Source organism: Pholcus phalangioides, unplaced genomic scaffold (genome assembly GCF_987345545.1).
Source record: "Pholcus phalangioides strain wild (caught in Gottingen) unplaced genomic scaffold, Ppha-v1.0 ptg000012l_1, whole genome shotgun sequence".
NCBI lineage: Eukaryota > Metazoa > Arthropoda > Arachnida > Araneae > Pholcidae > Pholcus > Pholcus phalangioides.
The window spans coordinates 1,485,430-1,504,681 of record NW_028301605.1 but is presented as its reverse complement, the minus strand read 5'-3'; the positions used below and the strand labels follow the sequence as shown (position 1 = coordinate 1,504,681).

Genomic DNA, 19,252 nt, shown 5'->3' with positions numbered 1-19,252 from the left:
ATAAGTCGCCATCTGGTGGTATTGTCAACAATTGTAAGCTTTGGTCTGAGTTAGGTCCGACCGTCCATGTGCGATCCCGTTCAGCGCACACGAGCTTCAGGGAAAGATTGAGATGTACGTTACCTCTGAAGTCTAGTGGTTTAGGGCGTTGGTTCGGTTCGGTTCCCAGGTGAATTTTCTCTTTTTCCAAAATATATCTTCGCATCAGTCAGCAGTTAAAAACCTTTTTAACTAAATTGAGTCGTCCAGTACTTTAGCATCCATGCAAACTTTAAGTACTGTTTCCACTAATTTAGTTGCTAAATGAGTAAATGATTTTGTGGTTAAGTAGAATAAAATCAGGTCTATAATTTTGGTTAAGTAGGCATATGTGCATCCACCATTGGATGTGGCCCTGTATTTTCCAATAAGCATTCCTTACATTATTACCTATGTTGGGACAGATATTAGAGCAATTGATGACTTGAAATTTAGTTAAATACTTAATGACTTAACGCGTGTGAACAGGTCTTATGTTTGGGACTTAATAAATAAGAGTTCGTGGGCAACAGAAAATTTTCAGAAATGGAGACAGAACTTCAAACATGAAATAGCTATCCTTAAGTTCTGAAAAATGGTTGAAAACATTATTTTTAATCTTTTTTTACATTATTTACGCATGCTTAATATTAAATGATGTTTCTGTTTGCAGAAGTGGAAATGTCCTGGTAATTGATATGGGTAGATTAACAGTCAATAGTGATCTTCAGCCTGAATCATCTGTACATGAGGTGAGTAAAAATCAAAAACTCATCATACTTAGAAAATTAGAAAATTTAACTAAGCTGTTAAATCAGTGACATTCATGAAATTCAGTTCCTCTGCAGGTTTATATACGTAGGCTATATGTACTAATATGTATTTATGTATTTTCTATGAAAAAAATTAATAGATGAAATGTATCACACTTTTTTTTATGCAACATTTTTCGCATTGACCAGTCAACACTAAATCTTGCATAGATAGCAAAGTACTCAACTAAGCTAAAAATGAATGAATCAACCTCTCTGCATACAAAAGTGATGAATATCATTGACTGCCAGAATCTACCCAACTAATAATTGTTTGGAAGAGTAGATCAACTACTTCTCCCAAGAATATTAAGTAGATGAATAGACCAGTTGGGTAGTTCTATTTCGTCTTACACTCAGGCTCCCAGCTTGTTTATGGCCACGACGTTTGAAATGAACAGACATACTTTTTTCTGCTGAGCAACCCAGAGTTAAGATTTTGTATCTAACCCAAGGGGGATCCTCGGTCAGCGTGATTAGTGGTTAAATGTTCTTTTCCCCTGAAGACTGACATCCGCTGTGTGTCGAAACGCATTAGGAGTTTTTGTATTTTTCATAGATTCGGCATATTCATTGGTGGCTTCTTAATAGCAATTGTTTATCTGCATCAACAATCATTTCAAAATTTTTAGAATGTAATGAATTGGCTGTCATGTTTCTCCTCAATCCTCATTCTTCCTTCCTTCACAAGCTTTGTTAGGCTGAATATTCGGAGAGCAAAGCAATGTAAAATAGGATATCGTTGAAGAAATTGGATTTTCATATGAATTTCTGGTAAATCTGACCATATTTCAAATAAACAGATTGTTAGCCCCGAAAAAAAATATTTTCCTCTTAATTATTGGTTTTGATCCAAAATGAGGTTATATTACTTTTTTTAAATATAGGATGCCACAAAGATGGAAGCGGAAGAAAGACTATACGACCGTTTTACCATTGCATTATCCGATGCTCAAGCCTTATTCTCTGATTCAGGTTATTGCATTGAATATTTAATACATTTTTATAAGTCGTGAAATCATCTCAAATTCAATCTGAAATCAACTTGCGCACTTCTTTTATAGTACAAGAACTTTAATAGGTATTTGAGATTTATTAGATCTTTATTTTATCTAGGAGATGAGTGGAGAGACGCAAGGAATGTACCGGAATCTGATATACACTTGGTACCTAAAGCTAGAGTTGTAATCGTATTCTCCAATAGTGTGAATCCTGAATGTAGAACACTGCCCAAGTAATATTCAAAATTTACTCTTTTCATATCACGATAAATATAAGTAAAAAATAAAAGAACAGCGTTAATTTATTACTGCAGTACAACAACATAATTGTATCTATTCCTATATATACTAGCTTTGGAAAAATTGAATTCCCTGTTGTTTTAAGTGATATTATTATGTGCCTTCAACCATAGGCACAGAAAAGGCCACATTTGACATTTCATTAAGGCCCGCATGTCACTAAGCTGGACTACTCCACCGAACACCAACTTTGGAATTGAAATTTATTGCCATTAATGAGTTGGCTTGGAACAGAGCTGTACTAAACATTTATTACCAGAGAGCTCTGCGGGCCATGCATTGAAAACCCGTAAAATAGAGGGAATGTGGTTATAGTGATTATTCGTTTCATATCTACTGTAGCCTTTTGTTAATGAAGTTGGTTAGTTTTCTGTGGTTCCCAACATCGAGGCGCGAATGCCAGCCGATAGATAGACTTTCTAACGGTGTTCTTTCTAGGGTTCCGAGCAACCTGGAAAGTCAGGCGGAATCAGGGAATGCCAGGGAATGAGAAAATGGTCAGGGGAAATCAGGGAAAATGTTAAATATTTGTTAAACGTCAGGAAAAATTCTTAATATTTGGGAAATGCCAGGGAAAATTTGAAGGGGAAAAAATTAAAAAGGGGATGAATTACCATTCCAGTGGTTGGTTTTCACTTTTTCCCCCCATAGAAGATTATCTCTTTCAGACTTCTGGGAGAGAATAAGAAAGACTTATTAACAATCTTTATCTGCAATTTTCTCTGGATCCCCTACTGAGTGACAGTTTGGTGTGAGCAAAATGTCTTATCAGTTAAAGGGTGGGATTTTATATACTGGAAACCAATGTAACTTCGCCACAGTGAGCAACATGCGTACAACGATACAATTATAGCACTCCGCTCATAGTTAGAAAAATTGATGGCAGATGGTAGCACAACACACAACACGGTAGGTTCACAACACGTACAGGCACATTCCAGCATATACCGATTCGTTAGTTCCGCAGAGGAACGTGGACGAAGTGCATGCGGGGTGTAGCAGTAGAAGACTTTTGTTAACCTGTTCCATTGGAATTGTACTTTGTACTTTCTATTAGACCCCCCCCCCACTCCCCATTTTAGGGTGAGGAAGGTTCTATTTTACATATTTAATTCAGTTTGTACTAATTGCGATCTCCTTTTAACTGAGCCATTTTTCCACTGCGCCAAATTCAGGCGTTGTAGCTATTTTTTTCGGAACTGTTGAAAGGTTTCTACAAATACAAGGTCACAACAGGCAAGATGCCCAAAAGGTGACTGAGAAAAGATGCCCATAACAAATTTGGATGTCATATATTTCTAAAATACAGCAACTTGATCGAAAGTGCAATTATATAAACTAAAACTATATAAACATGATAAAATACGATACACTGTCCATAAAGAATATTAATGGTTATCTTATCTAAGTATGAATAGCTTCTCCAATTACCCCAACATGTTTATCGTATTTCTTTTTAAACGTGATAATTGAGTTAGAATTTACTACCCCTCAAGGGTTCTATTCTATTTCTATTCTGTTCTTCTTTTATCTACCCTCGTATTCTATTTCTTACCATCGCCCGGGGAATTTTTAGTGCAGTCAAGCAATATTTTTTCCCCAAAGTTAATTGATATAGTTATATTTTAAAATGAATGTAAAATTGAACTATGAATGTTTATATGACATTATGCAACACCTCCTGGAGATAGAAGGCCTCCGCATGCTGTTTGTGACGTCAGTAAGTAGTTAATTTTCCCTCAGAATATTCAAGGGAAAAAATTCCCTGCTCGTTCCAGTAGCATCGTTATGAGGAAAATAAATGATCGGGCTCAGAATTGGCAATTTCTATACCCCATATCCAATCACTATGCGGTATTTGTGAGCCAATCAGGAAAATTCTACGACAAAATAAGGAGAAACGAAATAGGATGCTGTGTATCAAAATGTGAAAAACTTACTAGGCAGTCTCAATGACGTTTATGGCAACCCGTGCGGAGGTCTTCTATCTCTCGGAGGTGCTGCATGATGTCGTTCTGCACTTGTTAATGCAACATATACAGAGAACTGGATGTTGTGAAGATATTTATTTATTTATTTAATTTTTTTTAAATAAATGTCTTCACAACATCCAGTTTTCTGTATATGTTGCATTAACAAGTGGAGAGCGACATCATGTCATATATATAGCCATCTGGTGGCTTGTCGTCTATGAGTTCGTGTCTGAGTTGTGTCTCTGTCCATTGCACGGTCCCGTTCGGCATATATACGCTCCGGCGAAGGAAAATCTGTAGCTTACTGGTGAGAGCACTCGTCCGGCAAACGAGGGACTCGGGTTAGACTCCCGGTAGAGGCAGAGATTGCGTTTTTCCTTCCTTAAAAAATCGACATAAATCGAGATAAATATATTGCATATGAATGTTTATATTTTAATATTATCAGGTCTATTTCAAATACATTAGAAAAAAAGAAGATATTCATCTTAGAGTTTTTATCATTGAATATGATGCTATGAGTAATCTAGAACTGTTAATTTAAAATTTGCTGTAAAATAGTACAGCAATTGCTAATTACATACATTTTATGTTCATATTGTTCATAGCTGAAATGATGTAATAATAAATGTATTAAAATACTGAAAAAAAAGGTGTTTAAATATTTTATGTAGGTAATACGTAATTCAGTATGGGGTTTGTGAGACCCAGCCCGTGCACTCACGGAGAATTTTCTCACCAGTGCATTGGAGGGTTAATATCAATTTAACGTTACATTAGCACATTTTTTGAATAATTATATTCTCAATAATTTGAATAGTCATTCTCATCTGTTCCAGGCAAAAGCTAAATATATCCGTTCCTGCTTTGAAACTTTGTCTTTCCGATCGTAAAGTGTCAATGTTAGCAGAATTCAGCCAGAATGTTCCTATGCCCGAAACTCACTTGTCACCAGCAGAGGACGATGTGGATGCTTGCATGACAACTAGTATGAGTGATGATGATGTGGTGAGTATTGATATGAATTTTTGCAGGCAAAATTATCCACTGCCCAAACCGGAAAGTTAACTTTAGTAGTGCTAAACTGAGACTTAGTGCAAAATTGAAACTTCCCACGTAGCCAGTGGGCCACCAACTCGTGTAATTTACCGATATCTTAATACAAAGAGGCTAACGAGAGTCCCGAGTTAAACAGGGACCAAAATAATTGAAGACTTTTATCTATTATGTAATTATTTCTTTTATTTGTTATGTAATTATTTCTTTTATTTGTTATGTAATTATTTCTTTTATTTGTTATGTAATTATTTCTTTTATTTGTTATGTAATTATTTATTTATTTGTTATGTAATTATTTCTTTTATTTATTATCAATTTAAATTAGTTCTTAAATAATTTTTCACTAATTAAGAATTCTTTTGATTAATTACTGATTAAGTTAATTTATTCACAGATTAATTGATTTATTTGAAATCACTTTAAATGAATCTTTCAATAATTCAGAAATTATTTTCCTTCTGAATATATCTTGAAATGATTTCTTTCAATAATTATGCAACGATTCTTTTATTGATAGGAAAATAGTTTTTATCATTGTCATTATCATTAATTAATTATAAAATCATCATTAATTAATTATAAAATCATCATTAATTAATTATAAATCATCATTAATTAGTTATAAATTATCATTTCTTTCTATCATCATAAATTATCTCTTTCATTGATTTATTTTGTAACTTTATTTTCAGTTATTTTTCACTAACTCTGAAATTATTTGTTTCAGTAATTCTAAATTTTCATCAATTTTGGAATTGTTTCATTAATTCTGTGTTTTCATAATTTTTTTTGAAATTATTTTTTTCATTTATTCTAGAATTTTTTATTTGATGAATTACGAAATAAATAATTTATATTATTAATTCTAGAATGAATCATTTTTCAATCATTTTCTGAAAATGATCTGCGGGCCACAAAAAAAAAAATAAATAAAAAAAAATAATAATAAAATAAAAATAATAATCTCAGAGGGCTAAATTCTGACCGACTGGCTGTGTATTAAAAACCCCTGATCTAAACCTTTGACACACACACACACACACACACACACACGAGAGAGAGAGAGAGAGAGAGGTTTTCCTGCCTCTTCACTGGATATAAAAGCAAAGTAATATTCTATTCAATTTGTAAAGAAGAGAAAATTTCCTTCAATATAATAATGTCTAATACAATGATATAAAAAATAAAGTATTTATTGAGCCCAGCAAGGCCATCTTAACAGCACCATGGGCACAAGAATACTTAAAATCCTTAAGAAGACTCCTTGAGCAGAGAAATGCACTGGAGCTTCTTCAAGACTCTCATGTAATTTATCTAAATCACAATAAAAGAACAGTTATCATAGCTCCTTCAATTTTGGTCAATGGATTAAAGATGGCCATAGAGAACAGTAAAAACCGAAATGCTAAAAACATGAATTCAATCATGTTGATTATAACTAAGGTTGCTGTAATTTTTTTTTATGCAGTGCAAACATACAATATTCGATCCATCCATAGAAGAACTAAAGAGAATACCTTGTTTACTGTATGGTGTGAAAAAGATTGATGGGAAACAATCAAGATCATCGACGGAAGGCTCTATTCAAGGTTTCAATTCAATTTCTTTTTCATCTGATAAAAGATTAATATATGTTTAAAAAACCTGAAGTAGGTTTTTCTATGTATGTTGTCTGTATCCATTTAAATAACTGGTGGTAAACCTGCAACGGGAATGCACGATACCTGGAGGTTTTTATTCCAAAAATTTCTGGAATGGTGGAAAGTATTTGAATATCGAGAAATTTTCTTGTAAAAATGTATATTTCTGTTTAAGAAAGTAATTTTCAATGATTATGTACTTCATGTATTTCCAGAAAGCATTGATATTTTAATATGGTTTTCAGTTCATAAAATATGCTCTACTGCGAGTAGATAAATAGAATCATTTATTGGTTTTTTCAATGGAATGTGTTGCTCTTCCTTTCTGTGTTAGGGCTTCTTATCTCATTACTAAATTTACATTCTTTACAAATAGGAACATTAGAAAAATACTACTCAGCATCGGAACACTCGGACGATGAAGAATGTGACTATTGGGCTAGGATTGTGGACTTACCGGGATTCGAAGACAACGTTTCACCCAGTAATTGCATCAGAATATTGCTTCGATTCACAATTGGTGAAATTGCAATCCATTTAGCTAGATCAAGCGATCATGTTGATCGTCCTTACCTTATGCTCAGAGCAGAGAAACTATGCGTCGATGTAGCGATGATGGAATACGGTCCTGCTTTTCAGGCCTCACTTCACAGGATACAGCTTGTAGATAAACTCCATCCAGGTAATTTTAAGATTTTAATTAACAAGACACTTCAACTTGCACTGCTATTTCTTGATTGTTATTTATACCTTGAGTTAAATCTTCTAATATAAAACAATGAAGATACCATCAATTAATTCAACCCCTTCTAAAATATTAATTACATGTATCATTTATTGACTCTCTAAGAGGCATTGACGAAATACCTTGCGTCCTTAAAAGTCACTTATTTTGTCGGCTTTGAACATGGTCAAGAAATTCTACAGCGATGCTGATTCCAGAACAGTGGAATAATGCAGCAGCTAAGATCAATTACATATATTACTAGCTATAATACCCGGCGTTGCCCGGGTTTTCTTCAATGAGGCTTTTTTGGATCACGTGATATCTCCCTCTTTCTTTGAGGGACATGCAAACCGTGTCTAAGTTAACCAATATGGCGACTTCCTGCGCGACTTCATGAAATAAACAAATCTAGATTTAAAGGAACATAGAAACGAATATATATATTTTTTCTTTTTTAAGGGGTGCTAGGTATTTCGATCCCCCACCCCCCGAACTTTAAGTTCTCCATCTGCCTGTTTCAGCTTTCAAAAATGCTTAATTGAAGCTGTGGAATTTCTTCGATGTACTTTACGGGCCCATAATTAATTTTAAAACATCCTAAACTATGAATTTATGCAGTTGAATATCAAAAGACAATACGGAGACATTAATTTTTGCTTGAGAAGATATAAATAAAAAGTTGAAATCAATGTTATTGCATGAATGTCCAACTCAAAAGTAGGTCCGGCTAATTACTTCATATTTGATCTCCTGGGCTTCGTATATCTCTAATCAAACTCAATATTTCAGAAATCTAGAATTCAATACAATTTTTAAAATTATGTATGTGACAGAAAACTCCACAAAATTTCAGCATTTCTACAGTAAAATCGGCAATTTTAACACTGATTTCTATGGGGCATCATCCTTTGCCTTACCCTCAAAGTGATGCTGATGATGGTGTCTATTCAAAAAGCTCTCATTACTGGGAGGATTGAATAAAGTGGCAAACCATTATAAAGGCATAAACTATTATACATATGCTAACAGGATTAAAGAAGTGACAAACCGTTGTAAAGGCATATACACGTCTGAAACGCATTGCTAGGGAACCACGGTAACCAAAGTAAACGTTCGGAAAGTGATTGTTGAGGCCCAAAAACCATTGTTGCCGGACAGTTTTTTGCCCATTTGGGGCATTTGCTCTGGTCTGACGAAATTTTAAAGTAGCCTATCGTTCAAGTCGGGTCCCATTTGGTATATATGCAAAATTTGGCGACGATCGATCTAAAATTGTAGATTTGTATAGAGAACACACACACACACAGACACACACACAGAAAATCAATTTTATATATATAGATAGATAATTATAAATTATCGAAATTCGGGAAACAGTTTCATAAATGATGATGAAATTTTAAAACTTGGTAATTATTATTTCATGTAAATATTGATGACTGAGTTGCAATTGGTAGTCATTTTAACAGATCCGATTAGATAATTCGAATACTTTCCTAGTGACTTTGAACTTCGAATTAACCAAATTTGACTATATTTCCGAAAATTCTAATTGAATGTCTGTGAAGTGACCATTTTCTTCTGAATTGGCTATACTTCTTTTTACTGATTTCAACATTCATAGGCACGTTAATTTTTATATAGCTCTGATGTATATGCATTTTCAATTGAAATTTTTATAACTTCATCTATTTATTATCATATTAATAATTTGAAAATTTGTCACAATTGTATTTTTATATATTGCAAATAAAATTTCAGGTTCGTCAGGTGAATATCTTGAACTGATAGGTTCCGTGGAGAAAACTGATATGATAACAATCCTATACAGGAAGGTAAGCATTTTGGTTTATTATATGAGTATTATATCCGATGAATTTTCATTTATCGTTGCTTACATAATCACAGATGTGGTTTTACCACTATAAAATGTATAATATATATATTTTTTTTGTTTCCTGATCACAGGTCAGAGCAGACTGCCCAGAATTCAAGAGCAATTTCCATCAAGTAGAGCACTCTCTCGTCTTGGACCTCAATACTCTGTCTTTGACATTCCACAGAGAAGCTTTTGTAACTCTAGGAAAATTCCTGCAATATGTATGGGCCAAGTGAGTAAATATGGGCCATGCAGATCTTATTTTTATCCTTTTGTTTTACTATTCAAAAAAACCGAACTTGACAAATGGAGGAAAAAAAATTGGTACTAGCCATAATTTATCCCTGAAATACTTGAATATTACTAGGTTTTCTTTAATGTTATGCTATGATAATGCCTTAAAATATTTCTTAGCATTCCACTGATAGTGTTAAACTGAAATCAAATATGCAACTTGAATTTTCAGCTTTGAAAGTACATATTATTTCAATACTCGTAGCTATTTTTGAACGATTACCAATAATTTCATACAAAATGAATTGTCCTATGGAATTGAGTATCAAGTTTTAGTGAATTGAAATATTTGTGATTAATTTATAATTATTTGAGAAATTAAAAAGGATAAAATTATATGCTTCAAAGTTGAAATTTCTTTGGAATACGAGATATGCTCAAAAAAATATCTGACCATAATTTTTCGAACGTAAATAAATGAAGGGCATGGTTTGGTATACGCATGTAGGGCATCCTAGTGCTCATGCTGGAATTTTTTTCCTGCCTGTTGAAGCTTCCAGTCACTGGCGGACCACACTTGAGTGAGTAAGTGAGGGCAGTGATATTTCTTCGGTTTCTGACAAAATGGCAGAAAAACGTGAACACAACGCTAGTGCATTAATTTTCCTGTGAAGCTTGGTGATTACTAAGTGAAAACAATCTACAAGATTCGTCAGGCTTTCGGAGACGAAACAATGGTCACCACACAGACGAAGGAGTGGTGCAACCGTTTGAAGATGGCTCCACATCAGTGGAGTGTGAAACATATTTTGGAGTAGGTCTTCAACATCCAGAAATGAGATCGTCAATGATCAAGTGAGGACTTTGGTGAGGCGGGATCGTTGGATCTTAATCGTAGAATTGCAGATGAAGTGAGTATCAGCATAGGATTCGTTCATTCTATTTCGATTGAAGAATCTAAGCAAAGTTCATGCGAAAGCTGCTAACAATTGAGCTGAAGCAAATCCGTCTGGAGATCGGACAGGACATGCTAAAATATGCACTACCCAGCACAATCATCATCAAGGAGTGCTACCAAGACATTCCTACATCACAATTGGCAGTTCCATCACGATAAATGATGTAGCGTTGTTCAAGTTTTTTTGCCATTTTGTCAGAAACCAAAAATATTACACCGAATCACTTACACTTCCTTACTTGCCGGAATTCTGCTGGCGTAAAATTCAAGCAGGCACACTAGAATCGCCTACATACGTGCACCAAACCTAGCTTCATTGGTTTATGCACGAAAAATTATGGTCAGATGCATTTTGAACAAACGTTTTGCTTGGCCTATAGGCCTGATGTTTGAATTGAAACCTAAATGCTCAAAATTTTTTCCGAGCTGATAATTATTTTTTTCATAGTTAATAATAACACACCTGTACAAAGCCAGAAAAATCTTTTGAAAAATCTACATCAAATTGTACTGCTTATGCAGGACCTTATTAGAAATGTGCGAATATTGAAAAAAAAATCGCACGTAGAATAATTCAACTGAAGTAATACTACTTTCGAATATAAAACTACCTTCTTTATGATTCAAACAATAGTAAGAAAAAACTTTGGATCGCAAACTTCAAAGTAAAAAAAAGAAAGAAATGAAACAAAATATTTTTTAACAAATTAGTGAAATTGCAGTCAAACATGCTATGCAACAAACAGACTTGTACTTTTAAACAACTGTAAAGTCAGTATTCCGTATACATTGTACGTATTTGCAAAAGAGCAGTCGTCATTCTGTATACATACATCACCATCTGGTGGCTTTGATGTCATTCGCGAGCTATTAGCAGAATGTTGTCGCTGTCCATTGTACGGAGCTATTCAGCTCACATATACGCTCTAAAGCCAGGTTTTCCTAGAAGCAGGTTCCTACAGTGCGTGCAGCGTGAAAACTGTGATTGGTCAAAAAACCTGAATTTCAAGCTTTTAATCAATCAGCGTTTTCACGCTGCACCCGGCGCAGAAATTCTACTCCTAGGAAAACCCGGCTTAAGGAGAGGATAACTCCACCTGCTATGAAAGCAGGCGGAGTTATCCTCTCATAGCAGGTGGAGACCCCGTGAGGGCAGAAATGCATTTTCCTTTTTTAAACATCAATGTCTCCTCACATAGCCAGTTTTTCGCGTATATTATAAACAAAGGTGCAAACAAAGACTTGTTGTTAATTGAGACATGCACCTGCAATATGAAAGAATATGTCCTCACTTTATGTGCAAAGGTGACTCCGAATGTTTTCTTCAAGCTGGCTGTAGTGATGGAAGTTGATAGAATCCTTTGCAAATATGCAAAGCTACGCATGTAAGGGCTATGCTCACAAAGATTTTTGTGATTAACAATTTTGACATTTTACACATAAAAAAATTTGGTTGATTCATGTGTTCAGCTCTTGATGAGCCATTACTATAATAATAACAGTGTCACATGATTTACAGGCTCAAGCCGCATAACTCCTTCCATGGACATACATTCGCTCCTTTAAGTGCATTCCCCACTCCTGGTGATTTGGTGCTGCAAGATTCCAAAGATCCTCCAGTTCCACCTGGTGCTACAAAATTCAGTATATCTGCTAGAATGAACGCAATTGACATGAAGCTTTGTGGTACCGAATTAGATCTGGCTGACTTGAAAATCTCTGGTTCGTTGTCAAATTTTTCTCTGTGCTCAGCTATCATGTTTTATCATTTATCATGCATTGCATTTCATTTCAGTGATACACGTATAAAATAAATAGCACAGCTGTTTTACTTCTTTGGAAAGGTTTACAACGGATTTAAATTGTAGGAAGAAGTTTATTATTCATATATATTTATTCACGTCTTGCTCGCTTTTAACACATTTAGGGTGGCTTGCTTAACTTATCGTAGTTTTTGGCCTTTTCTACCCCATGGGTGTGGGAAGAAAAAGCCAAAGCACTGTAGTGAGAGAAAAAAAAAATACACTGAAAAAAGTAGTTCCATGTAAGTGCATCATCTGAATATCTGCTATACGGTGATACCTTGGCTATCAATCGGCTCAGCTTACAAATGTTTCGGTAACGAAGATATTTTTTTAGCCTCAGCTAACATATTCGGATTCGGCTAAGGATCATTTTTGTTGATATGGTTGCACACGATAAGCTAACACAGCCATGTTATCAGCAGAAATTTCATTCCAATCATAATCAAAATGTCCCTAATTTGAGACTAATTAATTCGTGATCACCTTAGAATCTCTATTCTTCTCTTTCAGAAAGTTTTTGAATCATTTCATGTAAAATGGGAAATTAAACTAAGGGAAAATGCATTCACGAAAAGGAACCCCGGAATTGAATATTTCCAGTATATGCGCTTTTTCATTGCTGGACATTCTTAGCATCAAACGGTGCAGTTTGGATATTCTAACAGCTTATTTTTTCCATTCTCATGTGGGAAGTAAAAAACCAAGCCTACCAAATAATATGGGGATGCATACGATTACCGACAGATAATAATAAGTCAAATCACATAATACGTCTAAGAAAAGATCTAATAAAGATCTTTCCGAGTTCACCTCAGCATAATATCCAGAAAATAAAATATTTCCTTGATATCTTGGGCTGAGAAAAACCGATCTATCTCTATAAAACCGTCCCACCTGGGGGTCATTCCCTGAAGTTAAGAGAGGGTACTAATGTCTCACGCCACAGTGCGTGAAATAATGAATTCAGGGTCGTGTCTACAGTGGTGTAGATGGTAGCATGCTTGCCCGGTATGCAAGAGGGCCTGGGCTCGAGTCCCGGCGGAGACAAGATGACTTTTCTTTCCGAGATCACCTCAGCATAATATCAAATAATAAAAATAAAATGTTTCCTTGAAAGATCTCCAGTTCCTCATCTTTCCGTAAATATTAATTTCCAATTGTGAAGCTTTTCATGTCAGTTTTCTGCAATTTTTTTAAATCTATTTTACGGTGTATTTAAGTAAATTGTAGAGCTTATTTCTAAATTTTGGGAAGGAATCAAATGGTTTTACACAGAGACCTATAGGAGATAACGTTTCGGCGTACCGAATGTAATTCCAGAGCGAATTACCTTCGTTAGTCCAGGTATCATTGCACTGAGAGACGTTCATCCTTGTTTCGTGGAAATGAACATGTTGCTTGAAATGAAGGTTACTAATTAATAGGGATAAAACTGCGTTTTATTGTGACGGAACTACAACAAAACTTGAAGGATTATCTTTTTTTATCAAAAAATTCGTCATCATGCGTGACTTGAAGAGGACCAGTCACTAGAAAAATTGTTTTTTTTTTTAAACGCGGGACAACCATTGCCATCTGTTACCAATTTTGTCAACTTGAGGTTTCCATGTGCTTACAATAGCTGCTTGCGCAATAATTTTCCAGAATAATATTCAATTTTATATATATATATAATCACAGTTTTCTCATTTTCCTCACAGTTGAAAAATGCTTGCTGAAGTTCAAAACCAATTTCAAGCAGTTGATATATTATTTATTTAACTACTTAATATATTTTTTTCAAAATTTTCACAATTATTCGACGAATTCCTATATATCTAAACTGTTTGAACGTATTCTTATACGATTCAATAACTATCTCGGCTCCTCTAATTTTCTTCGTTCTGAGCAGCATGGATTCAGTAGGAACCATTCCTGTGTCATACAGCTGCATCGAGTCGTAGAATTCGCAATACAAGCCTTCAACCACAAGGAATTCACCTGCTCAATGTGCTTGGACATTAGCAAGGCGTTTGACAAAACGAATCACGTAACTCTGTTGGCCAAGCTTGTTGAATACAGTTTTCCTGACCACTACGTGTTGTTCTTCAACAGCTATCTTAAAGACAGGCATTTTCTGGTAAAAAATGGAACTGCTTGTTCTTCTGTTTCTCCAATAACAGCCTCGGTTCCCCAAGGATCAGTTCTTGGGCCTCAGCTCTTCTCCATCTACATCAATGACTTCCCTGCCCCCCAAATGGGCATACTGGGACTCTTTGCGGATGATGCAATTATTATCACCAATAACAGAAAATCTGATAAATGCAGAGAAAATCTTCAGGAGACTCTGGAGGAGGTTGAAGACTGGTGTGAGGATAATGCTGTCGAGCTTAATCATGCCAAGTGTCAGTTCATCTGGCTAACAAGAAGAACCAAATTCACTAGAGCACCAATCTACCAATCTACCTGGGCGGAGAAGATATAAGACTTGTGCAGGAAGTGAAATATTTGGGATGTATTCTAAACCAATCATTATCCTTCGTTCCTCAAATAAATCACGTAAGAACTAAGGCTACCCAAACCATGGGAATGATGTCACGCATTACATTTCCAAGTGCAAGACTAACTCTTAAAAACAAAGTCATATTGTTTAAATCAATCATTAGACCTATCATGACCTACGCCGCCCCAATATGGGCTCATGTTTCAAAAACCAACATGCAGCGTCTGCAAAGTCAACAGAATAAAATACTGAGAACTCTTGTGCGTGCCCCAAAGTACATCAGAGGGGCTGACATTAGAAAAGACCTGAAGATTCCAACCATCCTCAGCTACATCCAACAAATCTCAGAGGATCACTTCGAAAGGATGAGGAACTCAGAATACGAGCATCTGAGAGAGCTGGTCGATTACAACCCACGTCAAAGACTAAAATTTCTCAGGCCTCAAAACGTGCTGCACGTGCCATGGTCGGTGCGTTAGGGTCTGAATTACTGAGCTGTATAATCTTTGTCTATCTATCATAATATCTTTGTACTTTTAATGTGCTATAGAAATTATCGATCAACTCTATTGCATAGAGTGGCATTGTGGTTTTATGTACACGACTGATCTTGCACTGCACCAATTTGTATAATTTCGGATAACACACTTGTTTTGTTATGACTTCTTTTGTATGTTAGATTTATTTTTTATTATTATTTTCTCATTAGTGCATTATGTAGCATTTTGGTGAATTGTACATAAGTAATTTCATTTTTGTGTCCATTATAATATACATTTATCGCAGAATATGTATGTGTATATATATGTGTATGTATATATATATATATTTTTTTTACTACTATTGATTATACTGATTAACTGCTCTATTGCATAGAGTAACATTTTGATGAAGTTTGGCTGATCTTTGTGCATTTTACTATTCTGATGGTAGCATTTGTCGGACTGTATGTTTTTTTTTTTCTATTAACTCACAAGCACTTCACATCTACACAGACACGCACAAACTTGTCTATAACCCCCTTCATAGCTAGCACAAGCAGTCTGTAAGTCGCCAGGCAGCGCCATTGGGCTGGGCAGTGACGAGAAAAATTAAATTCTGTCTAGGTGAGGTCGGAAAGAAAAGTCATCACGTCTCCGCCGGGACTCGAACCCAGGCCCTCTTGCATACCGGGCGAGCATGCTACCATCTACACCACTGGAGACAGATGAATCTGCCTTCCTAATTTCACGCACTGTGTCGTGAGGCGCTGAAGTAGAGGCATTAGCAGCCTCTCTTAACTTCAGGAAATGGCCCCCGGGTGGGACGGTTTAGAGAGATATAGATGGTTTTTTTCTCAGCCAGAGATATCAAGGAAACAGTTATTTTTCGGATATTATGCTGAGGTGAGGTCGGAAAGAAAAGTCCCGGGTTCGAGTCCCGGCGGAGCGGTGATGACTTTTCTTTCCGACCTCACCTCAGCATAATATCCGGAAAATAACTGTTTCCTTGATATCTCTAGCTGAGAAAAAAGCCATCTATATCTCTCTAAATTCTGTCTGTCTGTCACAATTATTCGACGAACTCCATAGAAAAGTTGACTAATGAGAGGTATGCATAGACGGTGCAACCGTGAAAAATGTGTAGTTATTGTACGAACAGTACTTTAAAATGGCTCTGTAAACATAAATCGCTGATTAGCATCTCTCAATTATGTCACATTACTCGTGGGGTTTTTTGGGTAATACACATAACCACCCCCCCCCCCCTAATGACAAATGTTCCTTCAGAATATAATAAATATTTCTCGTGATGAGAGCTCTTCTGAATTCAAAGATCTGTAAATTACCCACTTAGATTTACATAAAAGTTTATTTCTGTAAACATACACTCACTACACTACTGACACGCAATCACAAACTTGTCTTTCCCTTCATAAGCCAATCCCAGGCAATTTGTAGGTTGGAAGACGGCCCTGCAAAGGTTAGGAACCGACGAAAACATTCAAGTTTGGTATGGTCTCGATGACTGTTTTTGAAACAAGAATTAACGTAGGCGCCACATCAGTTAATTCTGTAAGCCTCCAAAATTACATTTTTAAAATTCAGAATATGTCTCGGGAAGCTTAGGATAGCTGCCCGCAGGTTTTCGTACAGCATAACAAGAAGTTCACAGAAACAAACTTCACGTCAGGTTCACAACACGGACACGCAACATATACCAATTCGTTAGAGGTTCCTCAGAGGAATGTGGACGAAGTGCATGTGTGGTATAGTAGTAGTGGGCTTTTGAAGCTCAAATAAGATCACTCCAGCAAGAATTTTGACTTACCTTATTAAATTATTGGAAAATTTGATCATTGGGGTTGATCTCTAATAGGGTTGTTAATAAATGGAATAGCTTATTCCCGGAGGTAGTAAATTGTAACACAATTGACACGTTTAAAAAGAAATACGATAAACATGTTGGGGTAAATCGAGAAGCTCTATCCATACTTAGAATAAGACAACCATAAGTATTCTTTATGGGCATTGTATAATATTTTATCATGTGTATATATTGTTTAATTTTTTATTGTGTTTTTAATTGGGTTGCTGTATTTTTGGAAATATATGACATCCATATTTGTTATGGGCATCTTTTTATCAGCCACCTCGTTGGGCATTTTGCCTGTTGTGGCGTTGTATTTGTATCATACAAGTCAATATAGCCTTCAAATATTTTAGCACGTAATTTGTAAATTGACAGAAGATATAATAATACTTTGAATTTTATAGGTTTAGAATGTGACTATGTGCTGAAAGCGAACGAGAAATCAGTCTTTCGCATGTACTTAGCTGAAATGAGCCTAGAAGATCTGATTGAAGAGACATTGTACTCAAAAGTATGTATCGTAATCACCAAGAAACGTGCAATAGAGAAATGTAAGAAAGAAATATGTGGTAAAAATATGAGGAATTTTTAATGAGAAAGCCATTTTAGTTGAAAAAAAAGAAAGAAAAATAACTATGAAAATTTCTCTAAATCCGAAGTCCATAGAATTAAGATCCGTTAAATTTAGGGTTGACTGCAGTGCTTTCCAAAGTGAGCAATGGAATGGACCAAGGGACGGTAGAAGCTTTGGGTTTCGTATAGAATCCTATGGATTGGCTTGAAATGTGAGGGGGGATAAGAAGAAAATTTTTTTTTTGAAGAAGGGGGGTGATGAAACGAAAAGTTTGAGTTTACTGCAGTGTTTCCCAAAGTGGGCAATTGGGTTGCTGTATTTTTGGAAATATATGACATCTGGCAATGGTCCAAGGGGGCGATAGAACCTACTGATTTAACATGGGATCCTATGGGTTTACTTGAGTTGGGGGGTGATGAGAGGAAAAAATTTCGGATGAAGGAGGCGATATAACAAAAAGTTTGGGAGACTATGGTTTACTGCATATGTCATATTTCAAAACCATGATATATCCCAATTTATCATTTCCTACTGTGCCAGTAATTTCTTTGTGAGCCCAATAAAATTATCAGGTGGGCACATTTGCTGACCTCAGGCTGGATTTTGTACTCATATGCTCTGTGGCTAGTTGTTTAGGTGAAAAGGCTTTGTTTCAGGTATTAACTGTACCGACTCTGCCGGATGGGTGAGATTCACTGTTGCACACAATGTTGAATTAAATTCAGTGCTTATCTTTTAATTGTAAACATAAAATGAACATCATGCGAAATTTGGGTTGACTGTTATTTGCAATTGCTGCTGTAGCTGTGATGATGAAAAATATGAGTTAACACTTCATTTAATCAACTTCTTTCCAGATTATCTCCACTGAAGAGGATAAAGTATTTGACATCAAGGTATGCCATTCTGTGGAATATATTTTTAATTTAATAAATGTTTAGGTATATAATTTTCAACAATCCTCTATTTGTAAAATAGATTTTCTGCGTGTGTTCCCTATACAAATCTATTCGTACAATTTTAGAATGATCCTTGTCAAAGTTTTGATTGTAGACCAAACTGGTCCCCCAATTCAAACAATACGCTATTTTTAAAGTTTGCCAGAGCCATTCAAATGCCTGAAATGGTTGAAAAACTGTCTGGCAAAAAATGGTTCATAAGCCTCAAAAATGATTTTTGGAATTTTTACTTCGGTTCTCAAAGAATGTAGACATTTTAAACACTTTGTAGTAATTTGTCGCATCTTTAATGCTCCCATCATATGAAGAAAAACTAGGAAGTGCCGGACAATATTTGCTAGCGTAATTAAATTTGTAGCATAAACTTTATAATATTTCACAAAAACAGTTATTGAGTAAAATTAATAAATTAATACATCAAAATTTATATACATAAATATATTTTTATGACAAATGTTTCGCTCACGTAGTTGTTTTTA

At 35.2% G+C, this 19,252-nt stretch overlaps 1 protein-coding gene across 1 annotated transcript in view; it reads left to right on the top strand.

Moving 5' to 3' along the window:
• The window catches only part of LOC149079122 (intermembrane lipid transfer protein VPS13A-like), a 180,890-nt gene that overhangs the window by 87,844 nt on the left and 73,794 nt on the right, over positions 1 to 19,252 (top strand). The window contains exons 18-28 of the mRNA XM_089239993.1: positions 692 to 770; positions 1,718 to 1,805; positions 1,947 to 2,064; positions 4,944 to 5,112; positions 6,632 to 6,752; positions 7,180 to 7,485; positions 9,292 to 9,365; positions 9,499 to 9,641; positions 12,121 to 12,323; positions 17,645 to 17,751; positions 18,672 to 18,710. Coding sequence (XP_089096119.1) covers positions 692 to 770; positions 1,718 to 1,805; positions 1,947 to 2,064; positions 4,944 to 5,112; positions 6,632 to 6,752; positions 7,180 to 7,485; positions 9,292 to 9,365; positions 9,499 to 9,641; positions 12,121 to 12,323; positions 17,645 to 17,751; positions 18,672 to 18,710 — 1,447 coding nt within the window. The remainder of the gene's footprint in view (positions 1 to 691; positions 771 to 1,717; positions 1,806 to 1,946; positions 2,065 to 4,943; positions 5,113 to 6,631; positions 6,753 to 7,179; positions 7,486 to 9,291; positions 9,366 to 9,498; positions 9,642 to 12,120; positions 12,324 to 17,644; positions 17,752 to 18,671; positions 18,711 to 19,252) is intronic.